Here is a 16,112-nt window from a genome sequence, read left to right on the forward strand (position 1 = left end):
AACAACAGAAGGAAGAGGGTAATTGTGCACAGCAGGCAGATGGGCACAGGGGGGGGTAAGAACGCTGGGCACGGGTTAGGATTTGTTGCATATATATATTTACACACATTTTTCCCCCTTAATTCATCCAGGGGGAGTTTAACCAAACACATCTGCTTTTTCTTAGCCATCCTCTGCTTAACGCCTATATCGGCCCCAAGAACCTCTGAATGTGGAGAAGTTTTGGCCTTGATTGTGCATTTCTCTTTCACATGTCGACAGTGGCTGATGGGTGGTTACAGTGTTCTTCATTCCCACGATGCCCACCCCGATTTTCCCAGCAGGTCCAGAGAATCGAACCAGCAACCTCATAGTTACAAACCCATCCTTACAACCTTTAGGTTACCGCCATACTAGCTAGCAAAGCAGGAGGTACAGCAACATGCAATTGTGTGTGTGTGTATGTGTGTGTGTGTGTGTGTGTGTGTGTGTGTGTGTGTGTGTGTGTGTGTGTGTGTGTGTGTGTGTGTGTGTGTGTGTGTGTGGTGGAAAAGACCATCTTGAGCATATGGGAAGGGAATTCATAACTGAACAAAGGACAGGGGAAGAGAAATTGCAGCAGAGGGATGGGGGGAGGGCTGAGAAACGGGATAGGTGTAGGTTATATACACAAGTAATTACATGCTACACATTTCAAAGGACAAAAACAACACAAAAGGTTATTTGTAACATATTGTCGTGACACATTCCCAGATTTACTAACGGTCTGCAGTGAAACCAGTGCAATTCTGTGTGTGTAAAAAAGAAAAAAGGACAATTCAGATGTACAAGCAGCGTGTTACGGTTTTGTGCATGTGACCTATCGAGGACACGGGGTTGCAAAAAACATCTCACGCTTCTGACCCACCGAAATGTGTCGTTAGCCGTTTCAGCTAGAAGGCGCAAAACCGAAGGAGAGGATTATGCAAATGATCAGCACCGTCCCCCTCCATCCGATTCACGATGTGAAAACCTGCTAATTTCTCCATAAAAAAATCGCACACGGTCTTTAACACCCAGTCGAGAGCACGTTTTATCTTAAGCACAAACATGGCTGCTGTTTTTATTTGGAAGAGAGAGAGGGAGCGACGAAAAGGTCTGACAAGGCTGGAGAGAGGGTTTCGTGCATGCGTTCCTCTACTCGGCATGTGTAAAGTTCAGGTGCGGGGCAGATACAGGCCTGCTACACCATGTGAGTTTTTCTCCTCCGGAGGAAATAAAGGCTGATTCGGAAACACAGATGAGAGGGAGCCATGCGACAGCTGCACAGCCCGAACTTTTGGCGAAGCCCCATGTTTTGGCCTCGGGGCCTTTTCAGTGCACAGCGGCCTAGACGGGAGGGATGTCGTTTCTCAGGCAGAGCCCAGGCACAGCCCCTTCGGTTTAAATGGCGCCTCTGATATACGAGCTGAATAATTGCGGCGGAGCTGATTTAAACGTCAGCTGACAGTGAATTGCTCGCAAACAGACGAAATAATTACGCCGGTAATTTTTTTTTTTGAAGGTGCAGCACTTGTTTGTGTGTGTCTCAGTAAATCTGGGAGACAGTGTGCAGGACATTCGATAAAGAAATCAACGGATATAGCTGAGCAACAGTGAGAACTGACCAACTCTGGTCACCAGTATTGACAACAATCTTATCTTTGTCATCGCTATAATCATCATCATCATCATCATACTCATCATCATAACAGACAATCTTAGGTAGAGATATAAACATAAAATTGAAGGGTGTCTGGGCAGCATAGCGGTCTATTCCGTTGCCTACCAACACGGGGATCTCCAGTTCAAATCCCCGTGTTACCTCCGGCTTAGTTGGGCGTCCCTGCAGACACGACTGGCTGCGTCTGCGGGTGGGAAGCCGGATGTGGGTATGTGTCCTGGTCACTGCACTAGCGCCTCCTCTGGTCGGTCGGGGTGCCTGTTCGGGGGGGAGGGGGAACTGAGGGGAATAGCATGAATCCACCATGGACTACGTACCCCTGGTGAAACTCTTCACTGTCAGGTGAAAAGAAGTGGCTGGCGACTCCACATGTATCGGAGGAGGCACATGGTAGTCTGCAGCTCTCCCCGGATCAGCAGAAGGGGTGGAGCAGCGACCGGGATGGCTCGGAAGAGTGGGGTAATTGGCTGGGTGCATTTGGGGAGAAAAAGGGGGGGGGGATTTGTGTGGAGAACGTTTGATGGTGCGCGTGAGAGGGTTTGATGGTGTGTGCGAGTATAGCTGAGAATTATGTAGTGTAGCTGAGAACTATGGGAATCGTGGCCTACACGGCCTCTCACCGGGCAGTGTAGGCTGTGATTCTCATCATGGCCTACACCGCCTGATGAAGGGCCCTGTCTTATGAATTGTGGCCTGCTCGGCCTTGAGAGAGGGCGTGCGTGTCGGCCATAGTTTTCAGCTACACTCTCTCACACACTATTTAGGCCTGTGATGGTCTGGCGGCCTGTCCAAGGTGTCTCCCCGCCTGCCACCCAATGACTGATGGGATAGGCTCCAGCATCCCCGTGACCATGAGTAAGGAAAAGCGCTTTGTATAATGAATGAATGAACGTTTTCAACACGTTTATTTTTTCACCAGCAAATGGACGAACAATAAAACACACACAGGCTGAGACTCAGCGTTGCTTTTGATAGTCAAAAGCAAAATAGTTTAAATTCATCATGCGTAATGGTGCCAGATATTACTCATTCGTCCACAGTTAGTCATCAGACTGGGTGGGAATAGGCTTTTTCTTTTCCAGCACATGAGGTCAGTGATAGACAAAAGGTATCAAGTCACTTTGTCCCTTTCTGCTCACTGAATGAGCAAAAAGGGCCATTACACCGGATCACTCTGTCACCGACGAGACAGGAGCCCACAGATAATGGAAGGAAGACATGAATAATTACGATTCTTAACACACCATAAATGAGAAGGATAACCTGCTTCATTTTCACATAGAAAAGAACCGCATTACCATCTAGACTGAATGACAGAGTAACGTGGGAATGTTAATAACAGCTACGTTAAAATAGCACTGGAAGTTTCCATGATCTCGTTATCGCTTCAAAACCTTGGGTCAGAGCATCGGAGAAGAAAAAAATCATTAAAATTATTTTTGCGATGTCACAGATGTTAGCCGTTCCCCAGTGTTACATTCTTGGCTACGTTGTGACGTTACAAATCCTGAACTTGTTCCGCTGATGTCATTGTTGGCGAAAATAACCTGACCGCGTGGTCACAGACACAATTAAACGAGCTCATAATGGACTGCGATCATAAATCACTTCTGCCGGTCAGTTTTAATATCATATAGGTCCGGGGATGTATTGCGGATATGAGTTTTGTAGCATCATAATATCAACGATGAGATAAGTGGCGTGAAGGAGCGATCACACTCACCTCTTACACACATCTCATTTAGCTTAGCTTCCCCGTCTTAATCACAACTGAGCCTGCTTTGCATTTGCAAACGCTTGGCACTCCTGCTGCTGGCTTTGTATTAACTTTTTAAAACTGGAGTTCTCGCTACACAGTCAAGTTATGTAAAAAGCAAGCCAGAGGGATAATAAATTAGTGAGATCCTGATTTGGAGGCGATGGGACTTCTGCGGCATCTGTGACAGAAACGGCGCACTGCAGAACAGTGTTTTTAGGTGGATATCTTCTCTTGTAGAATGAACTTTTATTTTCCTGTGAAAACCATTTTGATCGAGCCGCATCTGTGCGGGCAGTATATTAGACCCAACTTTCATAATCTCCTCGGGGCATCAGTTAGCTGAATCCATTCACAGCAATGGACATCACAGACTGAAAACATCAAACTAACAAATATACACAAAAGTCAAACTTTCTTCTTTTTCCTCCCCCTTCCATGCTTCTAATATACGACTTACTCTATGTGTAATTTCTCAGTTCAGTTTCATTATAACAACTCTTGGCTTAGTTTGCTTTGGTTCAATCTGATTGCCTCTGGATAATAGTGGGTGAAATTAAAAAGCAAGCAAAACAATGCAATAACACCGAGGTCAAGCCGAGGGGTGTTACGGAATCAGATGAAGCATATTTACCTGGGAAAATGATAGTGTTGTGTTTCACGAATAACAAATGCATCATGTAATTGTTATCAGTCAATTAGGGGTCCAATGGGAAGGCATGGCTGTCATAACGGTGCACTGTGACTTTTCAGTTTGGCTTCCATGAGCACTGCTTTTAGTTTTCATAGAGACCTTACATAAAATGGTAAACAGACCGCAGTTATGTAGCGCTTCTCTAGTCTACCGAGCACTCGCAGCACTTTACAGCGTATGACTCACATTCACACATTCACACACACATTCATACACGGACGGTGCCATGCAAGGCGCCAACCTGCTCATCAGGAGCAGTTAGGGGTTCGGCGTCTTGCTCAAGGGCACCTCGACATGCTCTCTGGAGGAGCTGGGGATCGAACCAGCGACCTTCCGATTACTAGACGTACCTCCTGAGCCACGCTGCCCCGGTAAAAGCAGGTGGCCACTGGTTCATGTGATGGGCTGCAACGTCTCGTCTCGCACACAGGAAAACAATATTATAACTGACGTCACAGATGTTCCCTTGCCTCTGAAGGGATTATGACCTGACATAATGGCATGTGTTTATTTGTACTCCAATACGCCGTCATTATGAGGAACTCTTGAGTTTTATTTATTGCACTCATGTAAAAAAAAAAAAAACATGAATAAGCCCTTGGGCCATCTTAACACCTCCAATTAAAATATTTATTTTTGTTTCTTTAAAGCGTTTAAGAAAATGAATAAAGTATACATATTTTGGTAAGGAAAGGAATTAATATAAAGGCAAGATTTGCCCACCATAACTGAAAATTGTGGTACGTTTCCAAATACTTACACTGTACATATGGTTCGTTTAAAACTAATGTATGTATGTCTTAGTCCCATAGTGATGCTAGTACTCATTTTTATATATTTGTTTATTTTGCATGGCGGGGGGGGGGCTGCAACTGGGAAGTTTAGAAAAAGATAATGACACAGGAAACAATGGTGATTTTGAGTAGCGTATAAACAAAATCCTGACAGGATACACGAGACTCATACCAACTTGAAATAGGGTTCCGATGTGCAAAAGCCCAAATCCCTAATCTCAAACCAAACATTTCCGACGGCTTGTCAACCTGACCCGTGCCCTCTCGTTTCTAAATGCGGGACTCAAACAGAATCTGAAAGTCTAATTGCCAGCCTTTGAGTCATCTGTAAGTCATTGACAGATGAGAGAGACTACTGGATGCTCTCTAAACAGCTCAGCTCAGTGTCCCCGTACTGAAATATCAAAATGCCATGTTTGCTGTGTCACATGCAGTGTCGCTCTACTGCTGTCAAACTGTGTTTTTTGGTTTTGTTTTGTTTTTTTGCAGCAAATCTGTGATTTGATGGCATGAGATGAGGATAAACTTCGTATGCGAGATGGGATACATACTGAATTGCCAGTAAGGCCGTCACAAAAAAAAAAACATTACACCAATGCTTTTGGGAAAACAAACAAATAATGTAAGATAACGAAGTTCGAGCTGTCGGCGGCACACACTAGATTTTGAGAACGGTATGAATTCAGTTCCACCTCTATTACCGTATAATGGAGAAAGCCCTAGAAGGCGCAGGCCTTCATCTAGACACCAGGGAAAAAGGATGAGCTCATCACCCAGGCAAGCTCAGCATGGTGTTGAATGACAAATACCGCTGGGACGAACACACCGATCAGATCAACAATACAGGACAACAGTATATTTTCCACCCTTCTTTTAAGTAAACAAAGGCAATCATTGGGCATCAATTTGACTTTTATTGATGGTGATTTGTCTTAATTGTGTCGTCAGTAAATCTGATAATGAATGAGCAACCCACTTAACACTGTGCAGAGGGGCTGAGTATCATCCCTAGCTGGGATCATCCTCGTATTTCTGTAGCATCTCTAAGAAATTCTGCAGTATTTCACAAGCTGTCTACAGAGTTTTAAATTAGGCATCTGTTTCTTCTCCCAGGTTGTACTGCTTAAATGGATTCAGACTTCCTACAGTATCCCCAAGAAGCACTGGACTTAAAGAGGTGCTAAAAACTTAAACGCGTTTTTTGAGCTGTGAACTGAATGATATGGCTGCACGGTGATGAAACACATCAACGCTGGTGTTAATATTGACATTTATGACCAAATTTCAGCATTTCGTGGGTTGGAAATGGCTCAACACGCCATCTACTGTTTTAAATCATCCCTGAACCTTGCAAGGCCGATGCTGATGTAGAGTCGACCGGGTGGGACTTACCTACATCATGAAATTGAAAAAAAAAAGAGAATGTAAACGCCCTCTAATCTGAGGTGAGCGACCCACCTCCCCCTTCCGTCTGCACTGCATCAGCGTTGTGGTGGTTGGGGTGTCTCCACGGGGCGGTGAGTGGCGCCGTGCCAGAAGGCGGGCCGGCCGGTGGAGGGGACTCACGAATCTCCCCAGCTCTCTCTGCCTCACACTTCCACACACCCCCACCCTGCCCCCTTTCTCAGCCCCTCCCTGCCCCTCCTCTCACCCCGTTGCCCACTTTTTTAGCATTTGTCAAAATTACACAGTGGGTGGAGTTAGGCTCAGACCTGGGGGAGAAGTTACACTCTAATCTAGCCCCACCTCCATATTGCCGTTTGTTTTCTTAACATTGGATTAAGAGCTATGTGGTTTATGCTGACAGCTCCAGCAGACTGCTGCAAAACTAACTAAAATATGCCACCTTTCTGGCCATGGCATCGAATTGACCTTTGCTAACCCTTCACATGAACCTTTTCGTATCCATTCAATTGAATTCCACTTGTGGCCAACAATGCTATTTGTTCAACCTTTGAGCATCCAGGTAGCATGGCGGTCTATTCCGTTGCCTACCAACATGGGGGTCGCCAGATCGAATCCCCGTGTTACCTCCGGCTTGGTCGGGCGTATCTACAGACACAGTTGGCCGTGTCTGCGGGTGGGAAGTCAGATGTGGGTATGTGTCCTGGTCGCTGCACTAGCACCTCCTCTGGTTGGTCAGGGTGCCTGTTCAGGGGGGAGGGGTAACTGGGGGGAACAGCGTGATCCTCCCACATGCTACGTCCCCCTGGTGAAACTCCTCACTGTCAGGTGAAAAGAAGCGGCCGGCGACTCCACGTGTATCGGAGGAGGCATATGGTAGTCAGCAGCCCTCCCCAGATCGTCAGAGGGGGTGGAGCAGTGACCAAGCCGGCTCGGTAGAGTGGGGTAATTGGCCGGATACAGTGGGGGAGAAAAGGGGAGAAAGAAAATTGTTAACCTTTGAATGTGTCTCTTTAAATGAATGGGAAAGGTGGTTGCTTGCTATAAGGGTGCCTGAAATAGGGAAAGAAATAAAACAACCAGAAACTCAATGGTCCTAACCATGAAATAACCACCGAAGCCTCCAACAACAGTGCAGGTTATGTTCTACAGTATTTCGAACAATTCATATCTTTTGGGGCGTAACATGTGTGTTGTAAACTGCTTTCCCTTTATGCTCCCTTGTTCAGTCTACAGAAGTACCAGTAGAAAAACCTATATGATGCCTGAAAAAAACTCTCATTTACTGCCTCTCTATTTCTGGCCTTGAGCGGGAATGTGCTCCTAAAAATCCTGACACAACTTAACTGAATAAATGAGCAACCCCCTTTGCACCTGCAAGGAAAAATCTCTCACCTCACTGCTTCCACCAATGCTGAACACGCTCTGTAAAACCTTAAATATTCATTGCTACATCAGTGAATCAGTCGAGTCTGTCTTCACTGTAAACAAGGGAGGATGTAAAGAAGACTTAATAGACCCCACACAGCTTCCCCACATAGCATTTCTCCCATCTGGGAACATTTTTTTGTTTTTTTTACATCCGTATTCAAAACAAACAAATGCAGTACCGACATTCTCGAGTCCCTGAAGACTTCACGCTACCAAGGAGCTGACCTAGCTTCTGTTTTAGCTCAAACACAAGATAAATCATGGTCGAGATGTAGGAGGAGCTTTCCTGTGCTATCCCCAGACATGGCCGATGGAGATGCCACTGTATAACTCTGAAATCTAGAGATCAGATGTTGCGGCATCTTGAAACATGGGACATGATGTTGTTGAGGAAATCGCCCGTCACTTTAGTTAGTGTGCGCCACACATAATCGCTCGTTCAGTTCTGGGAAAGAACTGCTGTTTGTAGGACTAAAGAAAAGGAAAGAGAAGCTACATCTTGTAGTAAAAAAATGGCATATTAGTATTGTAAAATAACCTGGCCTGCAGTGGGTTATAATTTAATCTTGCATTTAATTTGTTCTTGCAAGCTAAGCCACTGTGAAATGTGTACAATACTTTTTTTTTTAGATTTGATTTTTCCACTGTGTAAACAATTTTCCAAGTTTACTGTGACTAGTATTGATACTATTACTATTAAGAGAATGAAATCTTAGATTAATCTCTATGGATGTTGTTTGGATATTTTCTGTCTGACACGTAAAAAAAATGATGATGAATAGACACAAAGATGGGAAAAGGGAAAAAGAAACAGTCCCTTTTATGAACAAAGTCAGAAGCTAATTTCCTGTTGCAGAAGATTAGGGGATGATATTATAGACTACGCCTGCTTACATTTGTACTCACAGTATGGCTCAGTAATGCAGAAGTGACATGTGCTTTACTTATGTTCTTATCAATGCTGCAAGTCTCTTTTGACCAGAGGACCATTTGTTCTTGTTTGATACTGTTTCTGTCTCGCTCGTCATCACGGAGCCCTCTATCCCTCTGCCTGCATTCATATTACATATAGTCTGTTATATTGTTTGTTGACAGTATGAACAGTTCAGTGTCTACACAGACAGCTGCCCTCTTTACACCATAAATTAAAGCTACTATCCCGAAGATTGTCATTTTTGTTTAATTTGGTGACAACTGACAGTGAAACTGGTGATTGTGTGCATTTCACAACTTCCAGTCCTGGAGCTCGAATCAAAATGAAAGTCGCCGAAGCTGTTGTGTCAGCACCTTACTTACCAGCAAACAAACCAAAAAAACATTAAACAGTGTTGAACCTGGGTTTTACTGATGTTTTATTAGCTTACATTTTTTTTTCACAAACTTGGTCTGACATATCTGCTTGTTACCCACCACAACTTTTGCTTCTTCGAACTCACCAAGACCTTCATTATTCTTCTGCATTTGACAGCTATGGTGAAGAAAGAAAATGCTATATGCCATATCACTTTTCCTTGCAAAGGCCTGCCCGACAGTAACCACAAAAATGAACGACAGCAACAGTGTTACTCAGCGATTCTTGTGGTTGAGCTATTATCAGAAATACACCAGCAATACTAGCATCAAAAAGAACATTTATCTGTACGTAAATCTTTAGGATGGTAGTTTTAAAAATCTTCTCTTATCCAGACAGTATTCAGACATTAACTCTCTCCTATTACCTACTGAAAAGTTGTCCATACTCTTTACCTCATCAAATGCATACATCACCAACCTAAAAACCTTCTACTGAAAGTTGATGCCGATTTATCAGTCTCGGTATGTATTTTATTATATGCTCATGGGCACTTTGCAGGGTGCAGGATTTGATCTTTGTTTACTTCAAATTTGCCTTCACTGTTTGGCATACTGGTGGTCTCCAATGGTCTCCTTAACCTGCTATTACTGGAAAGCAGTTAAGCCTCCACATGTGTGTTTGTCGGGCAATTTGATGTTGTTTTTCTTCAACGAGAGACAAAGGAAGATGCAGAGGACAGGAAGGGAACAGCCGAAAGTAGTAAAAAAAAAGTAGTAGCAGTCGTTTTCTTCGACAAGAGTACTTACGAGCATCCATTTCTTCTTGCATAGTTCATAGCTGTGCGTGGGCTGGAAACATGGCTGAATTTACACTGGGGTATCAATTAGGGCAAATACATCTGACCATCCTCTGGGATAGTTTAGGTGGTCAGCTGACTACTGCTTCACTGCAATGTGTAAGCATTTACACCTAAGCGTTTATATGCTGTGGACAGTTATCCAGTTAAAACCCAGATGTCCAGGAGGATGCATACTGATGCCATGTGTTAAGTTGCTCTTTGGCCTAAAGAGAATAAAGGCAGGTTTTCCTCAAGAATATATCACATTTTGATCAGTTTATTTGTGACTGCAGCCTCTAAATTAAAGATGATGATGTGGTTAAGGGTGTATAAGCAATTAGAGGCTCTTACAACAGGCCTGGAGCAAGTTGCTATATATCTCCCACCAAAGGAAATAAGAAACTACTCCATCAAGGCTGTGGGTTAGCCTGAATATTGATGCACCATTGGGCTTTTAAACATATTTTGTGCCTTAATTTTTAATGCAATTTACTACAAGTTGCTCACACTATCAATATCTCAAATCCAATATCATAGATCGCACAAGTGCATTGACTGTTGCTATTTAAAGTTATCTTTCTCACAAACACAGTCAAATCAATCTGCTTGACATTTGTACTTGTACAGCTTGTTTTTTATTTGTTGAAACATTACAGCAGGTTTGCTGCCGGGAATTTCTGATGGGCTCAAAAGCTACTGAGATAATAATGATAACTGCAAAAGCGAGAAACTCAAATTGGCTGGAGCTGATGGCCATTGTCAAAGTAAGGACGTATTCTTGTGAGAATACATCACTTAATACCTGTAGGGAGGAGGGCCACTGCTGCAGAAAGATGTGATGCACAAATGCATTGGACATTGTAGTTAAAATGTAGATATTACCTGCCGCTTGATGAATGACTCTGCGTGAATTATGATAGCATAGCTGCAGTTTGTCCCCGGCTTGAGGAAGACAAAAGTGTGTTTGTCTGGCCCCAAGGACTGATGTACACATAGTTAAATGTCGATAGGTGTGAATACATTGTGCATATCAATTGTGCTCAGCATCGATCAACGATCTGTACGTTTGTCCTACCTTGACGGGAGAAATGTGTGTGTGTGGTGTATAGCCATGCAGGGCCTCCATGGCAGCAAGATTCTTGTCACTCATATGAAGCATCTCAGCACTTTTCCCTGGAGCCAGGTGGGATGGACTGTGCTCCAAGGGGGGCGTCTCCTCATCCTGGTACCGGTATTTCTGCAGAGAGAAAGAGAGAGAACGAGAGAGAGAGAGAGAGAGAGAGAGAGAGAGAGAGAGAGAGAGAGAGAGAGAGAGAGAGAGAGAGAGAGAGAGAGAGAGAGAGAGAGAGAGAGAGAGAGAGAGAGAGAGAGAGAGAGACACACACACACACACACACACACACACACACAGATGTGGAAGAAGGACGTTACTCTTAATGGGTCTCATGGGTAAGGTGCAAACTGGCTGAAGTAACTGAATGCAGAATAAGGAAGACATACTGTACTAGACTCATCGTATCCACAGCAGTTTATATTCGAATCGTGAATAGAGGGTACCCAAATTTTAACCTTTTTATAGTTATTTCTTTTTTTTTCTCTCAATACACCTTTCAAAGAGTTCAACCTGATTCCCCCCAAGGACACCGCAGATATTTTCCGTAAGAGTGTAAATTAATCAAATATCTGCTATGGCATTCTGTATACACATCTTGTCGAATAGCGTGGTGTGTGACACCAGCATAGAAATGTAGGCCTCGAATAAGACTATGGTGTGTTGGAAGAGGCGATCATCCCCCACAACCACATGGAGCAACCAGAGCCATGACTCATAGCAGCTCCACACTAGCAGAACATGTCAGCTCCTTCCTAGATACCCTGCTCCCCCTACTGATATGCCACACCCAGGCCGCGTGCCAGCAGCACGCTGTGTTAGCCACACATGGTAGGTTACATACTCAGCCAGGTGACACGGCGTGTGCCCACGATATTTTCCACCAAAGACACATCAAAAGGTGGGTAGCATCAACACACAGCACCGAGTTATAGGGGTTATGTGTTTTTCGTAACAAAGCCCGTGGCTGCAGAGCATCCTCCGGGCTGACAATATGCTCTGCAGCACTGCAGATGTGAAGCGGGCCATTCTGAAAACACACAGACATTTTGGAGGGTTCATCTGAATGTTGGCTGATGGCCTGATGGCCAGCCCGGCCACTCGCTCCTCTCTTCTTTCTGGAGGCAGACGGAGTGGGAGGTGCATCATTGGGGCCAGTCTCAGAGAGGCTGCCTAGCAACCGGAGCAGAGCAGAGATTGCAGTGCCAGAGCAGGGGCCGCCAGCAGTGGCGCTGGATCACATTACACTGAGACAGCAAGGATAAGGAGGAGGGAAAGAAAGCCAGAGACAGAGGAGAAAGCAGGAGGGTGGAGGGAAAGGGGGGGATGTAGGAAAAAGGAAAAGAGAGAAAAAAGAAGGATGGCAATGGTGGGTGAGAGACCCCAAAAAAAAAAGTTTACTCACTGTACCCTTCTACAATAAGAGGTTACGAAGCAGTAAACCGTTGACTTGAGTTCATCGGGTACTGCAGGGGTCGGGCTTTGCCATTGTAAAGTAAAACGCCGATATTACGTGATACCAGTAACTGCATAAATTTGAGAAAACCCACCGGTGTAGCCCAGGATTTTCCTCAGAACAACAGCTGCTTAGAGAGCCATTCTCAAGCATCTCTGAAATGGCTAATCTCAAAAAATGAAATTACTTTGTCAAAGAAAATAAGAATAAAGAGCACTAAATTACATGAATCAGAGAACATAATAGCCCCAACCATACACTGCTTACAGGCTATAGCAGTAGGGTGACCAGATGAGCGGGACATTCCCGATTTCAAGCTATATGTGTCCCGGTGTCTAGAGAAATCTCTTAAATACACAAATATGTCCCAGTTTAAGCAGGTTGTCCCCCCAAAATACACCAGTTTCCATGAGAACTTGAGAAAAAACCAAAACAGCCCAGCCCACACATAGAACCGGCGATCACACTAAAGAAAATGAACACCTCGTGACGGCGATTAGCTGACAGAGGTGTCAGTCAGAATTCACTGTCTGGTTGTCACGACGACCTGATATTCAAGTTGTTTTGAGGTCTGTGATGGACCCTGTTATCTGCCATGCTGAAGAAAAGTGGCTTTTCAATACAGAATCAATAAAGACTTTAGGATTAAATCAAGTTGGACGCACATTGCAGGGATGAACAATCTTGAAGCTGACTGCAGATGCCATCGGCCTCCAAACCGAGGCCCGGCTTTATGATCATGTCCATCCATCCCCAACACATTTCGCCATGCATTTCATCTTTACCATAGCAATGTAGATCCATTTTACTAATGTCATGCCATCACCATGTTAGTGATGCAATTGATAATCTTCATTGCCAATATAAGATTCAAAAATGTAAATGATAGAAGAAAGCCTCTTTATCTATGTCATTGTACAGTTCTTAGGTTACAGTGAAATGTGTTCTCTGCATTTAACCCATCCTACTGTATAGGAGTAGTGGACAGCTGCAGCGCCCGGGGACCAACTCCAGTTCTTCTTTCCACTGCCTTGGTCAGGGGCACAGACAGGAGTATTAACCCTAACAAGCATGTCTTTTTGATGGTGGGAGGAAACTGGAGCACCCGGAGCAAACCCACGCAGACAAGGGGAGAACATGCAAATTCCACACAGAAAGGACCTGGGACAACCCGGGGTTCGAACCCAGCACCTTCTTGCTGTGAGGCAACAGTGCTAACCACTGGGCCACCGTGCCGTCCATAATTGGCTATATTCCATGTTAAGCAAAAGACAGATGTGTTAACCAGTTGTTGCACAAATCAGGATGCACATTATGCGTGTGCATTGTCAGTCTGTCCTGCTTTGGGACTTGGACAATCTGGTCAACCTGCATAGTGGAAAATACAGCCCGGTGACACTCAGTCAGTGATCATGCATGAAAAGAGCTCAAATCCCTGCATGGTCTAAGAGTCCAAAAATGTCTCCTTCTTTACTCTGTCTTCCTCAAAGAAAGTTGAATCAGTTCATCTGAACACAACGTTCACTGAGAGAAACGTTTCATCGCTCATCTAAGTGACCTCTTCAGTCTCAACTGACTGCAGGTATCCCCACCCTTATAAACGATACAGTGGCATAATGACCAAAAACAACGATACCCCAGCACAAACAGAGCAATATAGTGTACGCTGTTAAGTGCTGGGGAGGATTGCTGTGACTTGCACATCAGGGAAACCAAACAGACGCCGGCCAAGAGGATGGCACAACACAGGAGAGCTAACACATCAGGTCAGGACTCCGCAGTCTACACCCATCTACAGGTCAGTGGCCACTCTTTCAAGGATGAGGATGTGCACATCCTTGATAGGGAGGAACGCTGGTTTGAATGGGGAGTCAGAGTCCATCTATGTAAAGAGGGAACAACCATCCCTGAGCCAAGGGGGGGGGGGGGCTAAGAGTACATCTGTCACCATCTTACAGTGCTGTGATTGCAACAACTCCCCAGTCCTCTGTGGATAGTACACATCTCCATTGTAAGTCTAGTTAATGGTCACACTTATTTGCATATGACACCGATCAGAGTTTTCGGTCGTTATGCCAATGTATTGCTTATAAGGGTGGGGATACCTGCAGTCAGTCGAGACTGAAGAGGTCACTTCGATGAGTGATGAAACACTTCTCTCTCAGTAAGCGTTGTGTCCAGATGAACTGATTCAACTCCCTGTGATTTTCTTACCTGGATTACTGAGCATGCATAAAGGCACTATGACTTCCTCTTTCCCTCTTTAACCTGAGAGCCAACATTCATGCTGCTACGGTGCATGCAAGACCAGTATAGTAGGGGAGGGATGAGAACACCTGCTTCAGATATCTCCAAATGTGTCCTCCTACAAAAGCCTTGTTCAGGATATTGTCAATTATAGTGCAATAAAATTAGGAGAAGAAAACCTAGATGATTTTGTAAAAGAAAAGAAAAAGCCTGATTTGCTTAAACAAAGAACAATAGTTTAAGATGATGTGTTTTTTCGTAAATAACATCTTTTGGCTTGGCAGCTGAAATAAGATGCTTAAATGCCGAATGATTTAACATGAAATAAAATACTTTTAGTGGTCGACAGGGTGGATTAGTTAAAAGATTTTTTTCATCCCTCTTGGTTTTGGAAATAAATTTGTCAGATTTTTAAACCTTGGTTAATATTAAAGGTCTAGTTTACAATGTCTGAAGTCTATTTCTATTTTCTAATCACTACTGATGTTAATTGGTAGACTTAATTTTCACGGTCGTCCTTTCTGTACTTTATCCTGGAAACTAAGCTCCACGTCACAGGAGACAAATTTTACCTCGCTCCAAACAGCACTCCATGATTCATCCACAGAATAACAAATTGCTACAGCAGCCTATTTTAGTGAATTCGAGTGGTTATTTCAAAAATTCGTTCAATTGCCGATTCCCTCAGTATTTGCTCGACCTATGTGCTTTACTGCATGCGGCAGAGTGATACTTGCGAGTACTCGCTGTACCCAGGCGGAACATAAACATTAGCGGTGGGTGGAAAACAGCCCTCTAATTAGCTGTTCCTGAATGGTAAAAGCATAACAAAGAAAAAGTTGTAGCGTTTCTCCTCTCTTCTCCTCCCTCCCTGTACTTATCTACTTTATTTCCTTTTATAATAGGAGACAAGTAGTGACACCCGAAGGGAAAGATTAGTGGAAAACTAATGCAACCTTGTCCACTCGCTTGCATCAACTTAAATCATTGCCGTCATCACTGCTCGTCACTGTACTTGCCAACATAGATTATTTGCTCTTACGTCCAATTCATTACTTTGGTAGCATCAAACGCCATACACGTTGCATGGCTCTTTTCTCCTGTCTCAGCCAAGCAGCGCTGTCCCACCCGCAGCTCATGCAAAACGCTGCAGCCAAGGCTGCTAACCAATACCAAGCTCAGATCCCAAATCACACCCATCCTCGCATCCCCTCATTGGCTCCCCATAAACTTCTCCACTCATTTCAGACAAACCAATACCAAGCTCAGATCCCACATCACACCCATCCTCGCATCCCCTCATTGGCTCCCCATAAACTTCTCCACTCATTTCAGACAAACAGAGGCAGAATAAATAAAGAAGGTTGACAGAAAACTCAGCATGAGATGGGCGGTGAGCAGCCTCG

The 16,112-nt window shown here is 44.3% G+C and overlaps 1 protein-coding gene across 1 annotated transcript in view; it reads right to left on the bottom strand.

The window, feature by feature from the left end:
• The window catches only part of LOC130116915 (disks large homolog 4), a 67,803-nt gene that overhangs the window by 36,646 nt on the left and 15,045 nt on the right, over nucleotides 1–16,112 (bottom strand). Inside the window, exon 2 of the mRNA XM_056285017.1 lies at nucleotides 10,968–11,129. Coding sequence (XP_056140992.1) covers nucleotides 10,968–11,129 — 162 coding nt within the window. The remainder of the gene's footprint in view (nucleotides 1–10,967; nucleotides 11,130–16,112) is intronic.

The sequence above is a fragment of the Lampris incognitus genome, chromosome 8, assembly GCF_029633865.1.
Source record: "Lampris incognitus isolate fLamInc1 chromosome 8, fLamInc1.hap2, whole genome shotgun sequence".
Classification (NCBI taxonomy): domain Eukaryota; kingdom Metazoa; phylum Chordata; class Actinopteri; order Lampriformes; family Lampridae; genus Lampris; species Lampris incognitus.